General features: G+C 39.2%; 1 protein-coding gene across 8 annotated transcripts in view; it reads right to left on the reverse strand.

Moving 5' to 3' along the window:
- cux1a (cut-like homeobox 1a) overlaps positions 1 to 23,636 on the reverse strand; it is a 131,965-nt gene that overhangs the window by 80,178 nt on the left and 28,151 nt on the right. For all 8 annotated transcript variants that reach the window (XM_059539519.1, XM_059539525.1, XM_059539524.1 and 5 more), the window contains exon 2: positions 16,420 to 16,530. In XM_059539519.1, the coding sequence (XP_059395502.1) occupies positions 16,420 to 16,530 (111 nt within the window). The remainder of the gene's footprint in view (positions 1 to 16,419; positions 16,531 to 23,636) is intronic.

The following is a 23,636-nucleotide window of genomic DNA, read 5'->3' on the forward strand; positions in this document are numbered from 1 at the left end:
AGCAGCTATTGAAGGTCTATTTATAGAGATTGCTTCAGGAGAAAAACCTGAGATGCGGCCATGCAGATCAGAGGGATAGGGGGATGAAAGAAGGGAAATGAAAGAGGAAAAGAGGGATGGTGAAAAAAGAGAGAAAGATGTGGCCTTCTGCCTCAGAGAAATGCAGGGCAGCCTCTATCTGGTGATGAAACGGTCTCGCAGTGAATGAGTGGACATATTCCCTGCCCCGTTGTCAACATGATGCGTTTGTTTGCGTTTTTCTGTATTTGGTTTGTTTTTAAATCACCTCACTTGTGTCATAAAATCAGTCTGCACTTGTGGACACAGCTTAAAGCGGAACATGCAGTCATTAATTGACAGAGTGACTCAATACAGTGATTATTCATTCATTTGTGATGCGTTTAAAATGACACACTCATTGACTATTCCCTATATTGACACATAATGAGTGCCCTCATTCGTCCCTAATGGAAGTCATAGATAACATTTATTCATTATATTCAACATTTAATATATATAATTACACACACACACACACACACACATAAATAAATAAATTTATAATAATTTAAGATGTAAATTTTTTTAAGTGTGTATAATGACAATGAATATAATAAAAAATATATATAATTTAATAAATTAATTAGATTACAAGATAATGTAATTTAATATATAATTAATTTATTAATTAAATGTTTTATTATTAATTAAAATGTATTATTATTTATAAAAATGCAATTATGATTAAATATTAATATTTATTATTAATATCAATACTTAAATGATTTTTAAAAGATTACAATTATATTCAAATAATTTTTTTGAATACAACCCATTGAGAGTTGCTACATCTCTCGACACAATAATAATAATTTATGATTGCAGATCAGCTGCATTACAAAACACATTATGGGTATAAAAGAGTGAATTTTATATGTACACACACACACACACGTTTACTCAGAATTCGTATAATGCTACAGAATGGCAGACACCTCAAACAGTGCAATCTATATGGCACAAGGACTGATTTTGGCCACTAGGTGTGCGGGTCTGTGGACCAAACGTTACAGACGCACATGTGGGAATGAGTTGTCAAAAAAAAACAAAAAAACAAGTGCCTACCAGATATACGTCTCAGGCTTTTTTCCATTCAGGGTGCATAATTGTCAGCATTCCTCTTAAAGCATATTCCATGGAAACAGCCCCCCTCCACTCGCCTGAACCTTGTGAAAACTTTAAATAGTGTTTTATGTTGCATGATTATTTCTGCCTTGTAATTCTGTCAGAGGGTGGAGGGGGTCTCGGGCTCTGAAAATTACCTCAAATAAAACATGTGGTGGGAGGAGGCTGATGCAAGTGTCTCTCAGAAAACACAAAGACATTTCAGAGGACACATAAAAGAGAATCAGAGATAAACCGAGGACAAATGGGCAGGGTATGGCGAGAATCTGCAGCGGAGGTGGCGTGAATAAAACAATTAAATAAAGCTCAGAGCAATAGAACCAACACAGCATACACTTAATGCACATTCAGGTCACACGCCTGGATCATTGGGCAAAAAAAATGGAACGAGGTCCATCGTACGCCAAGACTATAAATATATACACACAACAATTTGTTACAGCTGAGAAGACATCTGTTTCACAGTGTCTGGACGCAGAGCATGAACTACACTGGCTGTTTAATATAAAACATCAATTTAGTGGATAGGTTTTCAGGTCGTACCGATTCAAGATCAGTATAGAGATTGAGGGACAGAATTGCAAGGAGACTGCCAGCCCACCTCCCCGAGGACAATCGCACAGCCCACAAATCAGTTTAATGTTTCACTGACAGCCATGGCTGTTCACAGGAGCGACCACAACTGTGCAAAGTCCCCCACACCCCCCCGCTGCTGAATAAAGTGAAACTGAAGTCTGTTCTCCACAGACATTCAGACCGGAGGAGAGAAAACGGGACTCTGTGTGAAAAGAAAGACAATGTAATCTGTGGACAGGAGGAACGGAAGCGACTGTGTCTGTAAGGAAGAAACTGTTTGAAGAGGATAGACTCTTGTTAATGAGAGACTTTGTTTGTGTGTTAAACGGAGAGACATTGAAGAAAAGAGACTACATTTGTAAAGGAGAGGCTATGTTAGCTTGTGAAGTAGGGATGCAGAGCTAATCAAAATAAAACCGAAATCGCAATACGGCTTAGTGTGATTATCAACTTATGTGATGATATAATTTAAAAAAATGCATCAGGTGTTTCAGAGTGAAGTGCAGCACTGGGTTCTTTTACACGCGAGCAGCTCATGATCTGGTGTTTTCAGCATGTGTCACACACCTGGACTCATTTTGTGTGTTTTTGCCCCTGTGACCCAGTTTCTGTCTCTATGTGGTTTGATTAGTTCCCAGGTGTGTCTAGTCATTTCCGCATGTGTTCCATGTCCCTGTTAATTTAGTCATTCCATCCACCTGTGTTTTGCCTATTATCCCTTGTATAAAAGCCTTGTCCTTTCAGTTCTGTTTTGTCGGGTCTACTCGTCTACTTGTTACTTGTCAACTTGTCCACTTGTTACCTGTTACTTGCCACTTGCCACTTGCCACCTGTTATTTGCTACTTACCTTGCCTATGTTTGATTTAATAAATCCTTGTTTCGTTTATCCCGCGGCTCCGTGTTCCTTCCAGCAGCGTAAGCCGTGACAGAAGACCCGACCTAAAAAGTTAAAAACTGCGTGTTTTCCCTCCATTTTGTTTTCCGTTTTTTCACAGTCTTTTTCTTTCCGTAGTGTGTCATGGATCCCCTCTATCGCCCCGAATACCTCCTCCTCCTGCTGGAGCAGGAGGGACTGTCTCTCGAGGACCATACCAGACAGTTTCTCTTGATAGCTAATGCCACCAGCTACCCGGACCACGCGCTCTGCACCTTTTATCACGCCAGCCTGAACTCCAGGTGCAGAGCGTTGTCGCCTGAAGATGGTCCTCGGGAGGATTTCGCCGCATTCATAGAGTGGAATCTGGTGAGAAATGGGTCACCTCTCACGGTCGGCCCAATGGAGGATCTCGCCAGGTCCACTCTGGACCCAGAGCCCAGCCTACAATCTCCCCACGGTACGAGGCATAAGCCCGAGCCCACCGATGACGGAGAGCCAGAGAGCAACCCGTCAGACCAGGTGCGAGAGCCGGCGACACTGCCCACCACGAGGGAGCAAAATGTGGAGCGCCAAATGGGTCAAAATGAGGGGGTTTCCAATTCACCTATGCCAGATCCTTCTGTAAGCCCAGGACGGGCTCCTGATCCTCTGTTAAGCCCAGGAAGGGCTCCTGATTCCCCGTTAAGCCCAGGACGGGCTCCTGTTCCTCCTTTAAGCCCAGGACGGGCTCCTGATCCTCCGTTAAGCCCAGGACGGGCTCCTGATCTTCCGTTAAGCCCAGGAAGGGCTCCTGATCTTCCGTTAAGCCCAGGACGGGCTCCTGATCTTCCGTTAAGCCCAGGAAGGGCTCCTGATCTTCCGTTAAGCCCAGGACGGGCTCCTGATCCTTCTTTAAGCCCAGGACGGGCTCCTGATCCTCCTTTAAGCCCAGGACGGGCTCCTGATCCTCCGTTAAGCCCAGGACGGGCTCCTGATCCTCCGTTAAGCCCAGGACGGGCTCCTGATCCTCCGTTAAGCCCAGGACGGGCTCCTGATCCTCCGTTAAGCCCAGGAAGGGCTCCTGATCTTCCGTTAAGCCCAGGACGGGCTCCTGATCCTCCTTTAAGCCCAGGACGGGCTCCTGAACCCCCGTTAAGCCCAGGACGGGCTCCTGAACCCCCGTTAAGCCCAGGACGGGCTCCTGAACCCCCGTTAAGCCCAGGAAGGGCTCCTGATCTTCTGTTAAGCCCAGGACGGGCTCCTGATCCTCCTTTAAGCCCAGGACGGGTTCCTGATCCCCCGTTAAGCCGAGGACGGGCTCCTGAACCCCCGTTAAGCCCAGGACGGGCTCCTGAACCCCCGTTAAGCCCAGGACGGGCTCCTGATCCTCCGTTAAGCCCAGGACGGGCTCCTGATCCTCCGTTAAGCCCAGGAAGGGCTCCAGCCCCAGAGCTTACTCCAATGCCTGCTCCTCCAAAATTCCCACCCTCCCACCCACTCCTGCCTCCTCCTCCGCTGTCGTCTGGCTGCCCCTCTGCTCGCCCTCAGCCTACCATCATTGTGGTGCGAGCTCAGCGGGACCGCCATCCTCCAGCGACGCCTTGGTCGGCGTCTCCCTCACCTCCGCCTCCAGCCTCTGAGGCCTGGACTCCGCCTCGGCCCGTTGACCCGTCGGCTCCACCATGGCTCCTAGCTCCTTCCTCTCCGCCGTGGCCGGGCAGTCCGCAGGCTCTGCCTGGCTCCCTCGTCCCTCCGGCTCCGCCTTGGTCTGGCGTCATCCTTCCTATGCCTCGGGACTCCACTCCTCCGGCTTCGCCTCATCCCTCCGTCCCTCCGGCTCCGTCAGGCCCCTTCATCCCCTCGGCTACACCTCAGTCCTCGGTCACTCTGGCCTCACCGCGGCCTTCCGGATCCACATCGCTGCGTCAGTCACCAGAGCCATCAGTTCCGCCTAGGACCTCCGGCTCCTCCCCGTCACCCTGGCTCTTCGGCTCTCCGTCTCCGCCTCGGGCTCCTCCTCCACTTGCTCCGTTGCCGTGGGTCGAGTCCCTGGAGTCGGTGACCATTCCTCCTCCATGGCTCCTTCCACCGTCGGCCCCACCTTGGGCCGTTATGGCTGTGGCCTGGGTCCTGCTGGGTACCTCCTGCTTCAGATCCTTCCTGTCTCCTCCCTGGCTCCTCCCTCCGTCATCTCCTCCCTGGCTCCTTCCTCTGTAGTCCCTGTCTGCTGGCCCCCTCCTGGGAGGCTGTCCTCCACCGGAACCTCCTGCCAAGTTCCCACCCACGCCTCCCTTTGTTGTTTCTACGGTGCGAGGACGCACCTACCGGGAGGGGGGAGTACTGTCACACACCTGGACTCATTTTGTGTGTTTTTGCCCCTGTGACCCAGTTTCTGTCTCTATGTGGTTTGATTAGTTCCCAGGTGTGTCTAGTCATTTCTGCATGTGTTCCATGTCCCTGTTAATTCAGTCATTCCATCCACCTGTGTTTTGCCTATTATCCCTTGTATAAAAGCCTTGTCCTTTCAGTTCTGTTTTGTCGGGTCTACTCGTCTACTTGTTACTTGTCAACTTGTCTACTTGTCCACTTGTTACCTGTTACTTGCCACTTGCCACCTGTTATTTGCTACTTACCTTGCCTATGTTTGATTTAATAAATCCTTGTTTCGTTTATCCCGCGGCTCCGTGTTCCTTCCAGCAGCGTAAGCCGTGACAGCATGTGAGTTAAAATTAAGGGAAAATTACAACATGCATTTGGGAATGCATAACGCAACAACCATCTTGCCAAATGCGAAATGAGAAGCATTAAAAAACCAAATTAGAAACCAAATTAGAAGTTTTAAAGGCCTTGGTAAAGTTCGACGGTTTCTTGAAAATTAAGACAACCATCAATATTAGTATTGTAATTTTACAGTTTTATAGCACTGTAAAATAAAATTCTTATTAATAAAACTATTATTATTATTATTATTAAAACATGAAATATTACTATGGTATCTTTTTTGAGTATTTTGATTTTGCAGTAATTAATAATGATGAAAATCATTATTTATTAAAATCATTTATTAATAATAAAAATACTATATCATTATATACTATAATACAGTACATACATTTTATATATATATATATATATATATATATATATACGCTATAACACTATATCATTAATATTATTACGTGAAGTATTATATGGTATCTTTTTTTAGAATTATGATTTAGCAGTAATAATTAATGATGATAATAAAAATTTATAACAACAACTTTGATATTATTACTAGAATTATCATCATCATCACATTGATATACAACCACAAAAGTTTTGGCCAAACTGTGCAGCTCTACAAACAAGCACAGCACTGGATTGTACAACAAATTGTTTTATTTTGAAGAGGAGAGTCTATGTTACCCAGTGAAGGAGAAAATGAGTCAGCTATTAAATGAGATTGTTCGCTTGTAATGTACTGACTGTATCTGTTTGAAGAGGTGAGCCTGTGTTCATTTTTCAATCAGAGACCGTGTAAGCCTCTAAACGAGAAACTGATTTAGCTTGTAACGGTGACAATGTGTTAGCACGTAAAGAACAGACTGTGTTGCTTGTAAAGGAGAAACTGTGTCTGTTTTTAAGGAGGAGGGACAGTATGTGCTTAAAAAATTGAGACTGTGGCTGTATATGGAGGTCAGTGCGCCCCACTGTAGCTGAGGGAGCGCACAGAGCGTAAACACATTAACGTCACTGTGCTGCTGTACGCTCGGCTGCATTCACAGACTCTGACTCATCAGGGCTGGAATGGGAAACAGAGGACACTGGCAAGAGGGAGGCCCAGTGCAGTCACACACTAGCAACTGCCATACCCTTGCAGACACATCATTAAACACACACAAACAAACATATCCAGAAAATAATTTACATCAATTAAAAACATAAAAAAAAACATAAAATTTTTTTTTATATATATTAATTAAATATATAACTATAAACTATAATAACTATAAATGTATAAAAACTATAAATATACATATGTATAATTTTTTTTTTGTTTGTTTGTTTTTTTTGTCTGTTGAGTCCTCTATGTCCTAAAAAAATGAATTATTATGCATTCTGCCATTTACACTAAACTGCATCAAAAACACGTCCATACCACAGCGATTCATGAAAAAACGATCATCTGGATAGCATCTGAAAAGGATAAAACCTGAGAGTCTATGTCATGTAGTCCTGCGTGACATTAGAGGTTTACTAGCTGGTTTACGTCCCGTTACGACCATCACACTTTACACAGTCTTTCATTAAGGGGAGCTGTAAACGTCAACAGCCATTACCTCATCTCAGAGAGAAGAGTCACATGGCCGGCATGACATCAGTCAATGCTCCACACTGAAAACGAACAAACCACACTAACTTACACCTTCGCCTGCCCATTTCTCTCGCACTATATACAAGGTTTCTGCAGGTGCAAGTGGTCCAGTGGAAATTTCAGTCCTGGTTCGCCCATCGACAGAAACAATATTATCATACACAATAATGGCTTTTCTGTGTTCTGCAAAGCGCAGATTCCATTACAGCTAAAAGCAAACAGTGATGCTGTTGAGTCATGCCTGTTAAGCGCTATAAATACAGAGCTGCTCTGTGCTAATGGTCTGTAGCCTTGGCACCTCCATCCGCAGGTGGCAGATGGAGTGACGGGCAGAGACCCGGGCACAGGGCAGGACGGGTGAAAAAGCGGGGCGTCCATATCCATACATCCAAAACATCCGAGCTCACTTTTCGACATTGTCACTCAGCACTAGTGAAAAATGGCAGCCACACCCAAATAAAGAGATGACAGGAATGACTGTCACATTAGTCAGGCGGCCATGACTGTGGGTGCTTAAAATATCCTGTGCAAACTGCTAAAATAAGTGTACGATTTAATGGGCCTTGGAAAGAAGAACACGCCAGATCTCATGTCACACCCATAGTTTAAGGACTGTTGAAAGCATGCTGTGTGTGCGCGCGCGTGCACATGCATTTACCTTAAAGAAATAGTTTGTTCTAAAATAGTTTGAATAGAATAGTTTTAAAACTTAACTCTCAGGCCAAACAACATGTAGATGAATTTGTTTCTTTATCAGGAAAGATTTGGAGAAATTTAGAATTACATCACTTGCCCACCAATGTATCCTTCTAAAGCGAATGGGTGCCGTCAGAATGAGCCTAAACAGCTTATAAAAACATCACAATAATCCACAAGTAGTCCAGTCCAAAAATCACTTTTTCACATGATCTCTACATATTTCTCTCCTGATTCAGACGAAGCAATTTTTTCACTGGAAAAAGCAGTATTACAGACTTGTATTTTAGCCAGAAGCAACAGTCTGAAGTTAAAAATCTTAATGATGGATTGGTTTCTTATCAATATGCAGCTTTTCAATTTGCAAGATGTTAACTAATAGACTTAATTTATAAGCTGTACTGACTCTGACGGCACCCATTCATTAAATGTTCATGTGATGTATTGCTAAATTTCTCCAAATCTGTTCATATACAGAAGCAAACACATCTACATTTTGGATGGCCAGAGGGTGAGTATATTTTCAGCAAATTATCATTTTTTTTGTGTGAACAACTCTCTTTACGGACTATTGAAAGGACACTGTGCAGGTGAGTGTGTGTGTGCGCGCGCATTTACTTTAAGAATCGGTAACCCAAGTCAGACAAAGACCTCTAAGGTACATTAATCAGTAAAAGTAGGTCTCTGTTAGGACATCTAACACTGGGGACCAGGTGATTGAGACTGGGGCCCTTCAGAGGACGGGCTTCCGGAGGTGAACCATGAGCCGCAGCGCTGAAAAGCACAGGACAGGCGAGCCCAGTGTTGAAAAGCAGTAAGTGGATCTAGGGTTAATGGCGTCTGTGCATTTGTGCATGCCTGCCTGTGAGCTTTTACACAAGAAGAGGGTCTTTACGAGTGTGTAGAGCATATATGTTTAAGTGTGCATGTTTCAGCGTGCATCCGAAGGCGTTTGACAGCACAGCCATTTGCTCGGGAATGATGGAGCACAGCCTGAAATCTGATCACGCTCCCAAGGCCAGTACACTGCCCACCCAAGGAGATGAAGATGAGTGTGTGGGTTATCGGGTGCTCGCAGACACTAAAACCCACAAACAAACACACATACACATTCACTGCCACAATAATATGCTGTTTAGGCAGCCTAAGGTTGCGTAAAAACACCAAACAAAGACTTTAAGTGTTCTTTAGACAGTAAACAATAACGCAACAGTGCATGTCTTCGCTTTCGAAGAATATACGTATTCTTTTTGCTCTACAAACAATAGTAGAAATTTTCTTTGCATAAGCACAAAGAACTTATATGTGAACAACACAAAGGATCTTTCATAAACAAACATTGACTATATTGATTTACACTCAGCTGAAGAGTAAGTATCAGACAATAATTAAACCAAATAACAGATACGATAACTAAAAACTGTAATCCAGTATTTTTTAGTCAAACTTCACAAAAAAACATTGTTAAAAGAGTTTAGATTGGGAAAAAATGTGTGATTGTGTGTGTGTGTGTGTGTGTGTGTGTGTCTGTGTCAAACTAATTTGAGATTTTTTGCATTCAGTGGCTTAATAAATGTAATAATAACAGACAGGGGAATTTATTTTCCATATATATCTAGGCTCCCATCCAAGATCTTCCTAATCTTGGGGACATTATGGGATTTAAAGGGATAGCTTGCATAAAAATGTATCTCTTCGTTTTAAACTGTATGACTTTAAAAAAAAAAAAAAAAAATATATATATATATATATATATATATATATATATATATATATATATATATATATATATAATTGGTGTTGTTTTGAATCCTAATGTCTTTAGTTACATGGTCAAGAACAGATCTTCAATATATATTTTGTGTTCTTCAGAAGAAAGACATGAGGGTGAGTGAATGATCACAGAAGTTTTATTTTTGGGTTGACTATCCCTTTAAGACTTGATTTCTGACCGCAGGACTGTGAATTGCAGGGTTTTGAAAGGATCGCTGGGGGTTGCAAAGGCTCGGCTAACGTGACCAATCTGTTGTCGGCTAGGTCGCCTCGAGAAGACAGATTACTCTTCTCCAGGCAGCTCAGGGACAGACAAACCCCCAGAACTCCAGAGGGAGGGTTCCCATTCCGGATCCTATTCCCATTCCTCGTCCCATTCCTGTCGGCTCTAATGTCCCAGTGCAATATCTCAGCACAAAGGGATTCTAAACAAGGAGGAAAAATTACATTCAGCCCTAGTCGTGCGTCTTCCTACAGACTCAGAGGGCGCAGTGTCAGGTTAAGGTACTCACAACATGCTCAATGATGTATTCTGATGGGAAAACAAATGAATTCTTATGACGTCACACAAATTGGCTTCAGATTTTTGAATATTGCAAATCTGTAATAAAGTCACCATGTGGGTGGTGATAAATTACAGTAGACTAAATATTATAAAACTATGAAGGAAACAGCATTTGTTTTAAAACTACCAATCAAATACAATCAAGAGAAATTAAAGTGGACTCGCTTTGAAATGTGGAGCAGTGTGACTCATAAACACAGACACAGTAGTCAGAATATCCAAATGCATAAAACACTAAGTCCAGTGGTGACTATCAGAAAGGAAGCTCTGAGAAACAACCAATCAAGTCAGCTGAGAGAGACAGGAAGTGGCACACAGTCAAGCCCCATCAGTTCCACTCCAGTCTCGTTCCCGCTTTGGCTGAGCAGATGGATCAAATCCTACAGGCTCAAATACAATGAACCAGTACATTAAACAAGTGCTCTCAACCTCAAAAAAAAAAAAAATACTCAGGGTGGGTGATAAACCAAATATAAAACCAACAAATCTGAGGTTTGTTTTTGCTTTTTTACTCGTCTTTTCTTCCCTTGACTCAGCTCTACTAACCTTTCAGGAGGAGACGTATAGGCACTAATGCTAAAACCCCACCATGAACCTGAAGGCTACGCAGAGAGACAGATATCCCTGACCCGTCTCTCCCACACAAGCCTTTAGTAGGTCAGCCCCTCTTCAAGGATACCATGTAAAAGCAAATCACCTCTGACAGAGTAGAGAGAATTGTGAACATTTCTTTTCTGAAAATGCAGGATGTTATCATTTTAAACATATATCAAACAAACATATTCAAAAGCTAGACATGAATGAGGCAATAAAACTACATAGAAGGTACATTATGAACATTATGGTACTATACAGACTACAATTCAAGTAAGTTTTGGGGTCAGTAAAATATTTTAATGTTTTTTTAAATATATATGTGATGCTTACCTAACCTGAAATACAGTAAAAAAAAAAAAAATTATAATATATTTATAATATATATATATATATATATATATATATATATATATATATATATATATATATATATATATATTATTTTGAATTTTTTTCAAATGTAATTTATTACTGGGATGGTAAAGCTGAATCTTCAGCATCATTATTCCAGTCTTTAGTGTCACATGATCCTTCAGAACTCATTCTAATTATGTTGTTTTGTGCTTAAGAAACATTTATTATCAGTGTTGAAAACATAGTGCTGCTTAATATTTATATGCATACTGTGTCTATTTTTATCAGGATTTTCTGATGAATGAATAGTACAAAAGAACAGCATTAATTAAAAATCTAAATCTTGTATAAATGTCTTTACTTTTGATTAATGTAATGCATCCTTTTTAAATATAACTTTATTTCTTTTTTATTTAAATCTAAATACCACCAAAATACCTGTCAAAATAACTTATTAAAATATGCATGTTATGTTTATTGCACTATTACATACTTAAATAGCTGTTTAAGCCATGTTGCAATTCCAGAATTCCAGCTTATGAAAACAACAGGCAAGTTTCAAATTTACACAAAATATTGAGAAAGAGCATGATTAAACATGACTGAAACTCTGAATAAGATCTGTTGCTCTAGGTAGACTAAACATGTGTGCAAACCTCCCACAGGAAAACTCTGTTGCTCAGCAGTTGCTTTTTCATAGTTCAAGAGACTTAATGAAGTTCTCAGTTTTGTCAATATCAAGTATACTTATTTAAGTATCAACCATATTTCAATGAGAAATAAAAACAAATCGAGACAACAGTAATGAGAACTGTTTGCTCTCATACTGAAATCTCTACAAAAACTTTTGTGGTCAGACGTTCATATCTTGCCCATCCCACAGCTATCTTCTGAAAGTATAGCAGAGACACATGCGAGATTACTAGGATTTAAAAAAAAAAAAAAAAAAAAAAAAAAAAAAAAGTCCTCATTTAATCTCACTGCAGCCTAGAAGAAACAATTGACATGTATAAAGAAATATGATATTACTTTCCTACAGGCTGTGGAAACATTTCATCGGTCACGTATGAATATAGTGAACGGCTCGGGTCTACAAACCGGATATGTCGACCCCAGACCTCACTGGATTGTGCCTCCCAGCCCCCCGTGCCTCCATTACAGTGTCAACATCAAAGGCATTTTTCAGAGTGCTAGTCACACAAAGCTCTCTCTCTCTCTCTCTCTCTCTCTCTCTCTCTCACACACACTACCTCTACACGCACAGAGATACACAACCACACACAAATACACTAACAAATTCAGTCCTTGGTAAATACCCTAACGTCGTGTTACGAATGGGACGTCTATAATTAACAGTGTAAGACGCCAGTCTGCCAGCGTGGGCGGCGTGCCAGTGGATCAGCCCTAATTACTGTATTCATTTTGTCAGGACCATTCAGTTCACAGCTCTCTCTGAACAGCCCTGGCAGCCAATGAAATCTCTGGACACTAACATCACAACGTCCAGAGGCCAACCAGCCGTCCCCTTTAAGGCAACATCAAAGCAAGTGAAGGAGTAAATATCAAAATGGCTGACACACACATACAACAATCAAAACGGCAAAAAAAAAAAACCTTTCAAATGAAAGGATGCTTTTCTTCGACTGACTCAATGCTCTTTGTAGTGGCCTTTGACGCTGAGAATCAGCAGAGGAAACATCAGTGCACATGATCAAAATATAGTACAAAAACAGTATAAAAAAAAATAATAATTCTTAGGTCACCCGAAGAACAAAAAAAATTAGCTCTTTCAATTTATGAGTTGAACAGAATTAATATTTTTTTTAATACTTTTTTTAATACACTGAACAAAGTAAAAAAAAAATGTCTTTCATCTTTCAGTGCAACTTTCCTTCTCATCTGAAGTTGCCAAACATTTGTCATTTTCAACCCCATCCTCCAACCATTATACATTTTTGTATATGAATATTGTTAAACTTAAAAACTGCCACATTACGGCTATAAAACAGCTTGCAAACCCTTCATGTTCGCTTTAAAAGGTACACATAAAAAGCAGGTATATTAGCACTGTGTGGTTTATTCACCATCAAACGCTCAGAGTAAACTTTAAATGCGCTTATGGTGTTTGCATGTGGTGCAACACTCTCAGCAAAAATGCAAAAAATGTGATTTTTATCAATGGTGTCTAATGCATAAACTCAAAATATGTGAGCTAGAGGGGAGGGAATGCACATGACCTTATGAAAATATTTCCATCATGCAGGCAGCTCTGAATATAATTACAGCGCCGACACACTGGTCTCTTTCAGTCTCCATCACATCCTATTTAAAACTCCATCTAAATGAGCATGCAAAAGCGAAACGAGAATAGGGCTAAATGTAGTGGTTGTTTGGGTTAAATATTTATGCGTAAAAAAAAAAAAAAAGGCAAAATGCGGCAAATTTAATGGCAGCTTAGGATTATTTATTTCACAGGTGTATGGCAAGGAAAACACAGACGTTACATAACCGGTTGGAAAATAACGGTTCATCCCGAAAAAATCCCTATCTGTCACATTGACATCACATAGAAGACAATAAACTTTTCAACCTGCATCCTGAGGTGACGCAAAACTATGAAGGAGCTATATAAATAACTAGTCATTAACAATTAAACAACAACAGTCCAACATTAGTGGACTGAAAATGGAAGTGGATATGGAGAGAAAGAGAAACAAAAACGCCAATTCATCAGTCTAAAAATATACAGATGAGTTCTGAAAACTTTAAAGAGACAGTTCATCCAAACATGAAAACGGTGTCATTATTTCCTCATGTCTTTCCAAACCTGTATGATTTCCTGTTTTCAGTGAAGTACAAAAGAAGAAATTTTAAATAACATACTGGTCGCTCTTTTCTAGGGACTGGAAGCTTCAAGCTTCAAAAAGGACACAAGAGCCCCAGAAAGTATCAAAATAAAAGAAAAAAGTGGGTTTCAGTCGGTTTCTCACATCAAGGAAGTAAATGTCCTCAAAAGAGTTTCCAACTACATTTATTAAACTTGTCATTATGTAGCCTTAAAACCCCAGTGTTCATTTACTTATGTTACAAATATTGATTTTATGATATTCAGCAACAATATCCAAATTTTCTGAAAAAAAAAATAATAATAATAATAAAATTCATTATATTACATTGTATTATTATTAATATGTCACAAATGTTACATATCAATGCATCAACATTTGAATTGGAACATTTGAATTGAATAGTTTCGGACTATTTATGATATTTGAATTTTTGGGGGTAATTTTGAAGCATAATTGTACTCAAAAACTTCAGTTTTTTGTCTAGAAAGTTTAGGTTTTTTTAGCTAGTGGAACTTGATGCAAATTTGAGTAAATTAAGCACAAACATCCCAAACGAACATAACTGCTGACACAACAAAGCCCACTGTGGTTAGGTTACGGCTTGCCTTGTGTCTGAAGGAATGGTACAGTAAGGTAGCCATGGCACATTAATTCCACATCCAGCAGCATTAAGGTAAATTTCCAGCTTCCCTCATCACAGATAGAATTTCCACCACTCTGACTGAGGCCCTTGATGTCTTGCACCTTGGGCACTGGGCAGAAAAGCACTCGGACTGACTTTTTTTCTTTTTTTTCACAGGGTTCACAGAATCTCCGAACGTGTGGCCTCCCAGCCAAAACCCCCAGCACGATTAATTTAGTAACGGGTTATTAAGCTCAGACATAAATTGCAGCCCTGGACATTTTTAATGGAAAAGGGGGACTGATTTATTGAGGCTCCGGAGACCAAACAGGTTTTTTATTTTCCATTTATTCATCGGCACTCTCTGGGAGTGGTAACTCGCGAGGAATTCACGAAACAAGAGGCAAGAAAGAAGGAGCGAGAGGGAGGAGGGCAGGAGGCGACAGCAACCGTGATCAAAGATATGGCTGGCCAGAGCGCCGCAGTGCGCTTGAGTTCTCCACACTACAGATACGTTGGCAGAGACTTCTCAAAACCAAACACGGCGAGGAATTTTGGAAAACCGTTTGGAGGATTGGAGGCACCTGTCTGAAATCTTCACAAAAGCACTCTTATGCTGATAAGGATATTATTAATCAAAGACTAAAAGAAAAGCCCAAGGTTATTTGGAACTCCAGATGTCTTCTGACAGCTGTCTGAAATCTCTTTCTCTTACTTCTTTGCTTTAATTACTAAATCCTTAATTACTATTATCCATACTAACATTGACTTCAGCGCGATACTAAATCAAGACAAATAAACAGCAAATTACAAACAAATTACAGATAAACGGATAATTGAGTAATTCAAAATTAATTTACTTAACATGTTAAAACATTCAGTTATTTTTTTAAGGAAAGAAAACAACATTGAAGTAGCATATAGAATATATATATGAGATTTGTATGAAACAATGTACTTTTATAGTTATTCATTTATGTAATTTTATTTTATAGTTTAATTACATTATATATTATTTTATTATTAGCATTTTTATTTAGTTAAATCCGTTGACATTTATAAAATAAAATAACTTAAAATTAAAATATATATTAATAATATGTAAATATATACAAATAATATTTAAAAAATATTTGTTAAAAATGGCAAATCCATATTTCATTCTAAATTCTGCTCTTACCTGGATTTGATTTACAAATGAATCATATAAATCGATAAATGCATTAAAAATGTCATGCATCAATATGCGAGCAAAAACTAATGCTCCATGGTATTAAAGATTTTGATTCTGTAAATACTATAGTATGAAAACAGAATCATGTCTGCACATTAAGAATAATCTTTCGGTTTCAAAACAGAACAAACATCTGATAAGCATCCTGATCAAATGGCCATGATGTTCTCCTACTGTCAGGACACGTTTGTTTCAGATCTCTATCAGATCAGAGACGGTTTTCAGTAAATAAAGATTCACTGATCCTTACTGTCTTGCTAACATGCATCGTCGTTTTTTCCCCTGGAAGATGACCTCACAGACAACCCTATGGTCTGGACACGACCGTCCGCCGCTATTCATGCACACCAAGTATTCCCTAAATGGATAAACCATAATATCCTCTGGTTTCTCTGCTACTGACCTCTCTTACAAGGCCATGCCGAGCTTCAGACAAGTGCAAACTCAGAAAAATAATCTTACGGTGCGGCCATGCTCTAGAACTCAAGTGGAACAATCGTAATAAAAAGAATGCAACTCTACAGGGTGCACGTTTAAAATCCTGTAAGCAGTCAAATGGAGGCAGAACGCAAGCAGGGGAAATTCAACTGATTTGAATTGCTAAAACATGGTGCTTCACAGGTACCCATGAGACCAGGATGTGTCGGTCCAGACATATGACAATTAGGTGCTCAAATTCTCCTTCACTCCACTACCTTTGAGCTTCCTATCATTTGGAAAATCGTCTCTCACTCCATTTCACGCTTTTGCTCACCTCTGGAGTATTCTTCTTGAACTCACGGCTTTGGTCGATGAGTTTTTTCCTGGACTGCTCGCTTTCATCCTGTCTGTTGGCCAGGGCTGTGGCGGTGGTATCCAGTTCTTTCTGTGGACAGATAAAGGAAACGATTCAGATGAGGTTCCAGAGTAACGGATTTGGTAAATAAATGACATGACATCAGTGAATCGTTAAAAAAGTACCTAAATATCAACCTTGGATTGACAGAATTGGCAATTATTTTAGATTTTGGATCATCAGAACTGATTTGTCTTCCATGTGACCATTAGATTTTAAAGGAAAAAAGTAAAATGATAATTTTCCTATTATTTACTCGGGCCAACTTTGTTCCAACAACCACTGAAAGCACTGAAGGATCATGAAAAAGAACCAATTTATCCAAATCGGACTGAATAAATCAAGCTGGATTCAAAATGTCAACTTAAGAACCAATTCTTGAATGATTTATTGTTTTAATTGTGAATCAGAAATGAACCATTTCTTTAAATTGTGAATCAAAGCAACCAATTCACTGCAAAGAAGCGGTTGATTAAATGTACAATTTGAGTTAAAAGTTTCAGTGAGTTGGATTCAAAATGTCACTTTAAGAATCGATTTGTCAATGAAAAGATCAGTTTGAATTGATTCACAATTCAAACTAAAAGTGTCAGTAAATTGGTTTGAAAAGTCTGCATAAGAACTGATTTGAGACCAATCGCGTTCGCTGAAAGCTGTAAAAATACAACAGAACCTTCACGCCAAACATCACTTCTATTTTGCAGGAAACATGTGTTTTATAAGGTGTGAGTGAGAATACCGCATGGTATGCACCTGCAGGCATACTGTGGCTATAAACCTCTTGCTCCGACTAGCCAATCAGATTCCCAGGAAAGTTGCGACAAACACACTGCGATTGGCCACTGCATCCATCAGTCACCCACAGCGCACTGCAGTCCCACCCCCAGTGGGCCTCTTGAGAAGTCAGCACTCTGCGGTCCCTACCGTCCCACTCCTCTCCTCTCAACAGCAGGGAGCTGAGCTAAAGAATATCGTCTGACATCTGGGAGCCAGATGCTGGGAACAAATCAACTTAATTAGGCTGGAACTCTGTGCGCCAGACTCCCCAAACCTCCAACACAACAACTAGGGGGCTGAGTCACCACAGTCTCGCCCCAGTTTTACTCTCCTCTGTTATTATCACCTCCTCCTTCCACATAGGAAGACACATGGCTCCGCAAAACACTCCGACAGAGCGTCGTTTGGCTAGTCTGGCAAGGTAAAAGCACAAGGGCTGATCTCCAGAGACAAATATGGTTTTAAAATACCATCCCTAGAGACGGGTGTGGATCATTGGTTTCTGGGTCAATGGGACATGTTTTAGATAAAAACGTCATGCTATGTAAGTGGGCTATGGTTCTGGTCTTCCTAAATGGCTTGTTATTAATTCAAGCGGTGAGACCGTGACGGAAATAAACTGTGATATAATGCGTTTACTCTAACAATGCACTGACATGATGTACGCACTGTACGTGAGCATTATTAAGGGTAGCCTATATACATTACCTCTATATAATCATGACATATACACATACTTGTTCAAAACCATAATACAATTTAAGGTTGTGCAGCCAAATTTAAAGAAAATATGAATCATAATACAGGAATGGGTGCACTTTTAACTTAGGAAACCATACGTGAATGAATCATTTTAAACTGTGAACCAGATCAAAGTTTTCAAAGAATCTGTTGATTCGATTCTAAATTTCAACTAAATGACTGAGGTGGATTCAAAACGTCAACTTCAGAACTGATTTGTGAATGCAAGCATGATATATATTCTTGTCTTACACTATAATGTGATTTTCTAGGCTGTGCAGCCAGAACTTCAGCAAGTATGAATCATACAGCAAAAGCTGTGCTTTCGTGGTTTAAGAATGTACTTCATTGAAGTATCAACTTCATTTCAGATGCTTCTCCTAAAGGTCCTTGGGAAAACTAATTTTATGAAATGGTACAATGTGATTTTTAAGGTTGAGCATCCACAATTGCAGTAAATATGAATCATAATATATAATAGTATAAAAAGTTTGTGCGGTCAAAGCTGAGGAAGGTACTTCAGTGAAGTACCAAGTCTCCGATGTTTTTCGGATTCCTTGTGGAAAATGTCTACGACAACTGTTGACACACAAAAACAGTATAAGGCTGTAAAATTAATGTGCATATAATAGAGCAGATCTTTTGAGCACAGTTTGAGACTCGCTTGAAACTCACAACTGAGTTTCCTAGGGTCTTTTCTTCTCAGATACTTAATAAAAACTCTCCATTTAATCTGGCTGCTGTCAAAGAGAAAGGTTTGAGATATTAAAGAGCATGATTTTTCTTTCCATTGGTATCAATAGTGTTAATGCCCCCTGGGGTATTCCATCCAGCCCCCTGGTGTAGTTCAAGGAAGCCCTGTAGCCTTCAATGAGAGTCGTTTATATAAAGGACCAAATTGTTCTCCATAATAGCTTTATAATTTTCCTAATGGAAGAATTCTGCTGGCTCAGGCGGCGGTGCTTGTCTTAGTTAATTTGTTCGGTAGTAAACGCTGATGGAATAGATTACAGGGCTCCCCAGAGAGCCAGGCCCTGCCAGATACTATCAGCTGCATATGCAGCAGGGAAACGTCAGCGAGGCCTCTCTCTCTCTCCCTCTCACTGCTGTTTTTTCTTCCCTCGTTCTCTCATAACCTATCTTTCTCACAGGCCATTACATTTCCTCCCCCTCTCTTTCTCTCTCTATCTCTCTCTCTCTCTCTTTCTCTGTATAACTGCCAGTGTCGCTGTGCCACAGAGCACCTGAGCACTCAAGAGGGTCAACAGCTCAGAGGCAGTCAGGAACAGATAAAAACAAAGCAAGACTCTGACACAGGTGAGAGGGGACGGCAGACACACTTCTGCCATGGGAACTGTACTGTAACTAAAAATGGCAGGTATAATTCTGAACAAATGGGTTTATAATTCTGTTAGCAGGAAAAGCTGGTTAAATGGACTAAAATAAAAATTATAATAATAATTGCCAATCACATTCCTGGTCATATTTTCCATTATTTATCAGTGCACATTTTTCCGTACTTAATAATAGTCAAACTATAATAACTTGCTCAGTCTCCTAATAATTTTTTTAGTTTGGATGACATGACAAAGACCTCTTCTTTTTTTTTTGTTACCCTATTCTTCCAGACTGGTTCCACTCTGGTCACTTTTCTCAATTAAGTGCATTCCCAATGGACAGAACAAAGTCTGGTCCTTTTTTTTTCTTATTGTTTCTTAGTGTTGCAGGATATATGAAACTAAAATCAATAACGTGATATGGCTTAGATCGATCACGATTCTCAAATCATGCATGCTGAGATTTCATTAACTAAGTATAATCACTGCAGGTTTCAGAGTGTAGCGCTGCACTGTTTATTTACCATTAACCAAGCCCCTCTAAGACGCTAAAATACTTTATCATGAGCTGCTTGAGTGTAAATAAACACAGTGCTGTGCTTCACTGCACCTGCAGTGCAAATAAATATCAAAATTAAAGTCTGATAGTTTAGCCTTTGAAAATGGAGAAATTAGGATGGAATTGTTAACACTGTAATTTTACAGATGCGCTACTTTTTTAAAATTAAATATTCTATTTTTATTATACACTACAATTGTACTACGACAAACAGTTCTTATTTAAATATATGTATTAAATTAAATTGAATGCAAATACAATTTTATTAAAAAGTAATTATATTAAATGGGGCAGAAACTGTGGAATATTCTAAACCCAAGTATGAACACCCAAATCAAATCAAGTTTTTCCCTAATTTTTCAGCCCTAAAAGCATGGTTCATGCACAAAAATGTAAAAGGGTAAAAGTGATTTTTTGTAACTTTTTTTTCCCCATTATTATATTGCACAATACATACAATGTAAACAGTGTTAGTTTTCCCTCAATATCATCACACTACAGATGTTGCAAATGCATGGCAGTCAGAGCATGCACTTACAAACAGACATCATCAACAGTTTAAACAGTTTCAGATGACCTCTTCACTGTCCATAAAAAAAATAAAAAAAAATTAGCTAAAAATACACAACAACAAAAAAAAAGTTTTTCCAGTTTACTGTACTTGGGTAGGCTGAACAGATTTTAGACTGAGTTTTTTATAGCTTGTCCTTTAATCATTTGGTCTAAAAAAAGGTGATCTGATTTCTGAAGGGTATGACTTTAAAGTCAATACCCAAAGTGCGTGTATGCATTTTGAAAGGTACCAATGGCTGCCATTAGCACAGATAGAGCTAATCTATTTATATGCCGGCATGGTCGTTAAGCCCTTATCAAAGTCTTTGGAAATGCTGTAACCATTTATAAAAAACCTGCTTCGTGTGAGCAACTAATCTCAACGCTGACCCACCGCTTTGAGCTCTGACTCAGTATACGCTGTAGTTGGGTCTGTTAAACACCTATGCCAAAGATTTGGCAGCAGAAGTGTGAACTTAACATTGTCATGTCCCGAAAAGAGATCCCTCGACATTGTGTTTAAGTTTGCGAACTCTAAAGCCTGAATAATGCATTTGACCCCTTAACTGATGCTTTGGAGTTAGCCAGAGTAAAAGAAAGGGCACAGTGCCACTGATGTGTTACTTTACCCACAAAGCGAAGTAGCATATTTACATTGTTTTCACATAAATGGGTCAATGTGCCCTCACACCTGAAATGTCTGTCCTGTGAGCAACAATTTAATTGCTAATAAGCAGAGGTGGGTAGTAACGAGTAGGGGTGTAACGGTACGTGTATTCGTACCGGACCGTTTTGGTACAGGGCTTTCGGTACGGTGCACGTGTGTACCGAATGACGGAATGCAATATTTTGTGCGTGGAATATAATTACATTTTCGTGTTTCCAAACGAACATTATGTCACCTACAGCAGCAGCAGGGCGCCAGCGCCGTGTCAGGCACGATTCTGGTGAAGCAGGCCTACAAGCTGGGATTGGTAATGCTGCACTGTATTCATAGTTATCTATTATATTTTTCATTATATTTTATTATATGATATTGGTTTGAGACTGAGAGTATTTTATTTAGTGGAGAACTTTGCAGCAGTATTTTATTTCTTATTCTTTTTTATTTTATATATATTTTATTAAAAAGTATTTTTAAAAAAAGTGTATATTAATAAACAACCTGCAGTTTAATGTTTGCATTTCTTTTCCTTACTGTACCGAAAATGAACCGAACCGTGACTTTAAAACCGAGGTACGTACCGAACCATGATTTTTGCGTACCGTTACACCCCTAGTAATGAGTTACATTTACTTCGTTACATTTACTTGAGTAAATTTTTTGGGTAACTAATACTTTTTGGAGTATATTTAAAGATGGGTACTTTTACTCTTACTTGAGTAAATTTTTTGAAAAAAATCTGTACTTTTACTTCGTTACTGTGGGCTAGCTCCTCTCGTTACTTTATCTTAATGCAATATATGTTATAAATGCTTCAGTTTGATCCAAACGCGCCGTCTACTTTTCTCTGGGCATTGGGCGATGCCCATTCGCGAATGATTCATTCTTTTGAGTCAATTCTGTTCAAAGGCTTGTTCAAACCAGTTGGCTAACCATTGAATTGGTTCGTGAATCAGTTTGAATGATTCGTTCAGTATCCTGCCGTGCACGCGGAGCGTTTGAAACAGTTCACTCAGAGTTGTAACGTTTAAGAACAGAAAGAGCGTTGAAGACGTGGCTTGATCTGCACTGAATTGAAAGCAAATCTGCAAATGCTATTATTGCTTGCGATGAAGATCTGTATTGGATGAACAGCACGTGCGCTGTCTACGGTTCAACAGGTATAACTTGGGCTACACTCGATTACAGTACACGATACCACTATGACATTAGTTTGTTGTACGTGTAACTTATAACAGAGGGGAACCAAGTTGAATGCAGCTTCCAAAAGACAAAGTTCATGCTTCTGGGAATGTTTCTAATAAAAAAATAAAAAAATAATTAAATAAATAATAATAATGCTTAATAATAATTTGCCAATATGCTGTGGCTGCTGTGTGTCACACGACAACCCCCCTATGCCTAGACACAATCAATAATGATATTTCCACAATATTTATGCTTGCAGAAATATACATTTGTTTACATTTTGCAGAACAGATGAAAGAAGATCCGTCAATGTGCATTTTGCTCGTTATGTTCAGATGTTCTGTAATTTAGCAGTTATGTTAGGAGTTTTCACTCTTCTTTATGTGAGAGGTTTTTATACATATATAATACATACTTATATAATTTATTTCGTGATGCAAATCAGAATTTTCATAAACTGTTACTCCAGTTTTCAGAGTTATGATCCTTCAAAATATAAATGTAATATATTGATTTATTACCAGTGCTGGAAACCGTTTTGCTGCTTAATATTTTTTTGGAACATGTGAGATTTTGTTGATAAAAAGAACATCATTGATAGTAAATCAACATATTGGAATGATTTCTGAAGGATTATGTGACATTGAAGACTGGAGTAAAGGCTGATGAATATATATATATATATATATATATATATATATATATATATATATATATATATATACACACACACACACACACATACATTACATACATTTTATCTATATATCTAAATAAAAATAGGCTCAGTATATATGACCCAAAGTAACTAGTAACTAACTACTTGAGTAGATTTTTTATCCGATACTTTTTTACTCTTACTCAAGTAACTATTCAGACTAGTACTTTTACTTTTACTTGAGTAAATATTTCTAGAAGTACTTTTACTTTTACTTGAGTACAGTTTTTCGGTACTCTACCCACCTCTGCTAATAAGCGAGAACCAAAGAACAGCAAGCAGAGGGAAACTTGACCCTATGAAATAAACAATAAACTTTTGTTAAAGTAACATCTAACAAATAATATCTATGTAAAATATACAATCTTTTTCCTCCAAGAAAACTGATGAAAAATATCAATGACTCAACCTGTACTACACAGATTTTCATCCAAAGCTCCAGAATTAAATGTTCCTCCCCCTCAAACCACCTACAACTGACTAGCCAAGTGACAACATATGGCTCATAGTTGTGATGTATCTAAATTCTATTGGATATTTCAAACAAAATATGGTACACCCCACCCAAACCTACTGTTTCAACAGTAAACAAAAAAGAAA

Source organism: Carassius carassius, chromosome 45, assembly GCF_963082965.1.
Source record: "Carassius carassius chromosome 45, fCarCar2.1, whole genome shotgun sequence".
NCBI lineage: Eukaryota > Metazoa > Chordata > Actinopteri > Cypriniformes > Cyprinidae > Carassius > Carassius carassius.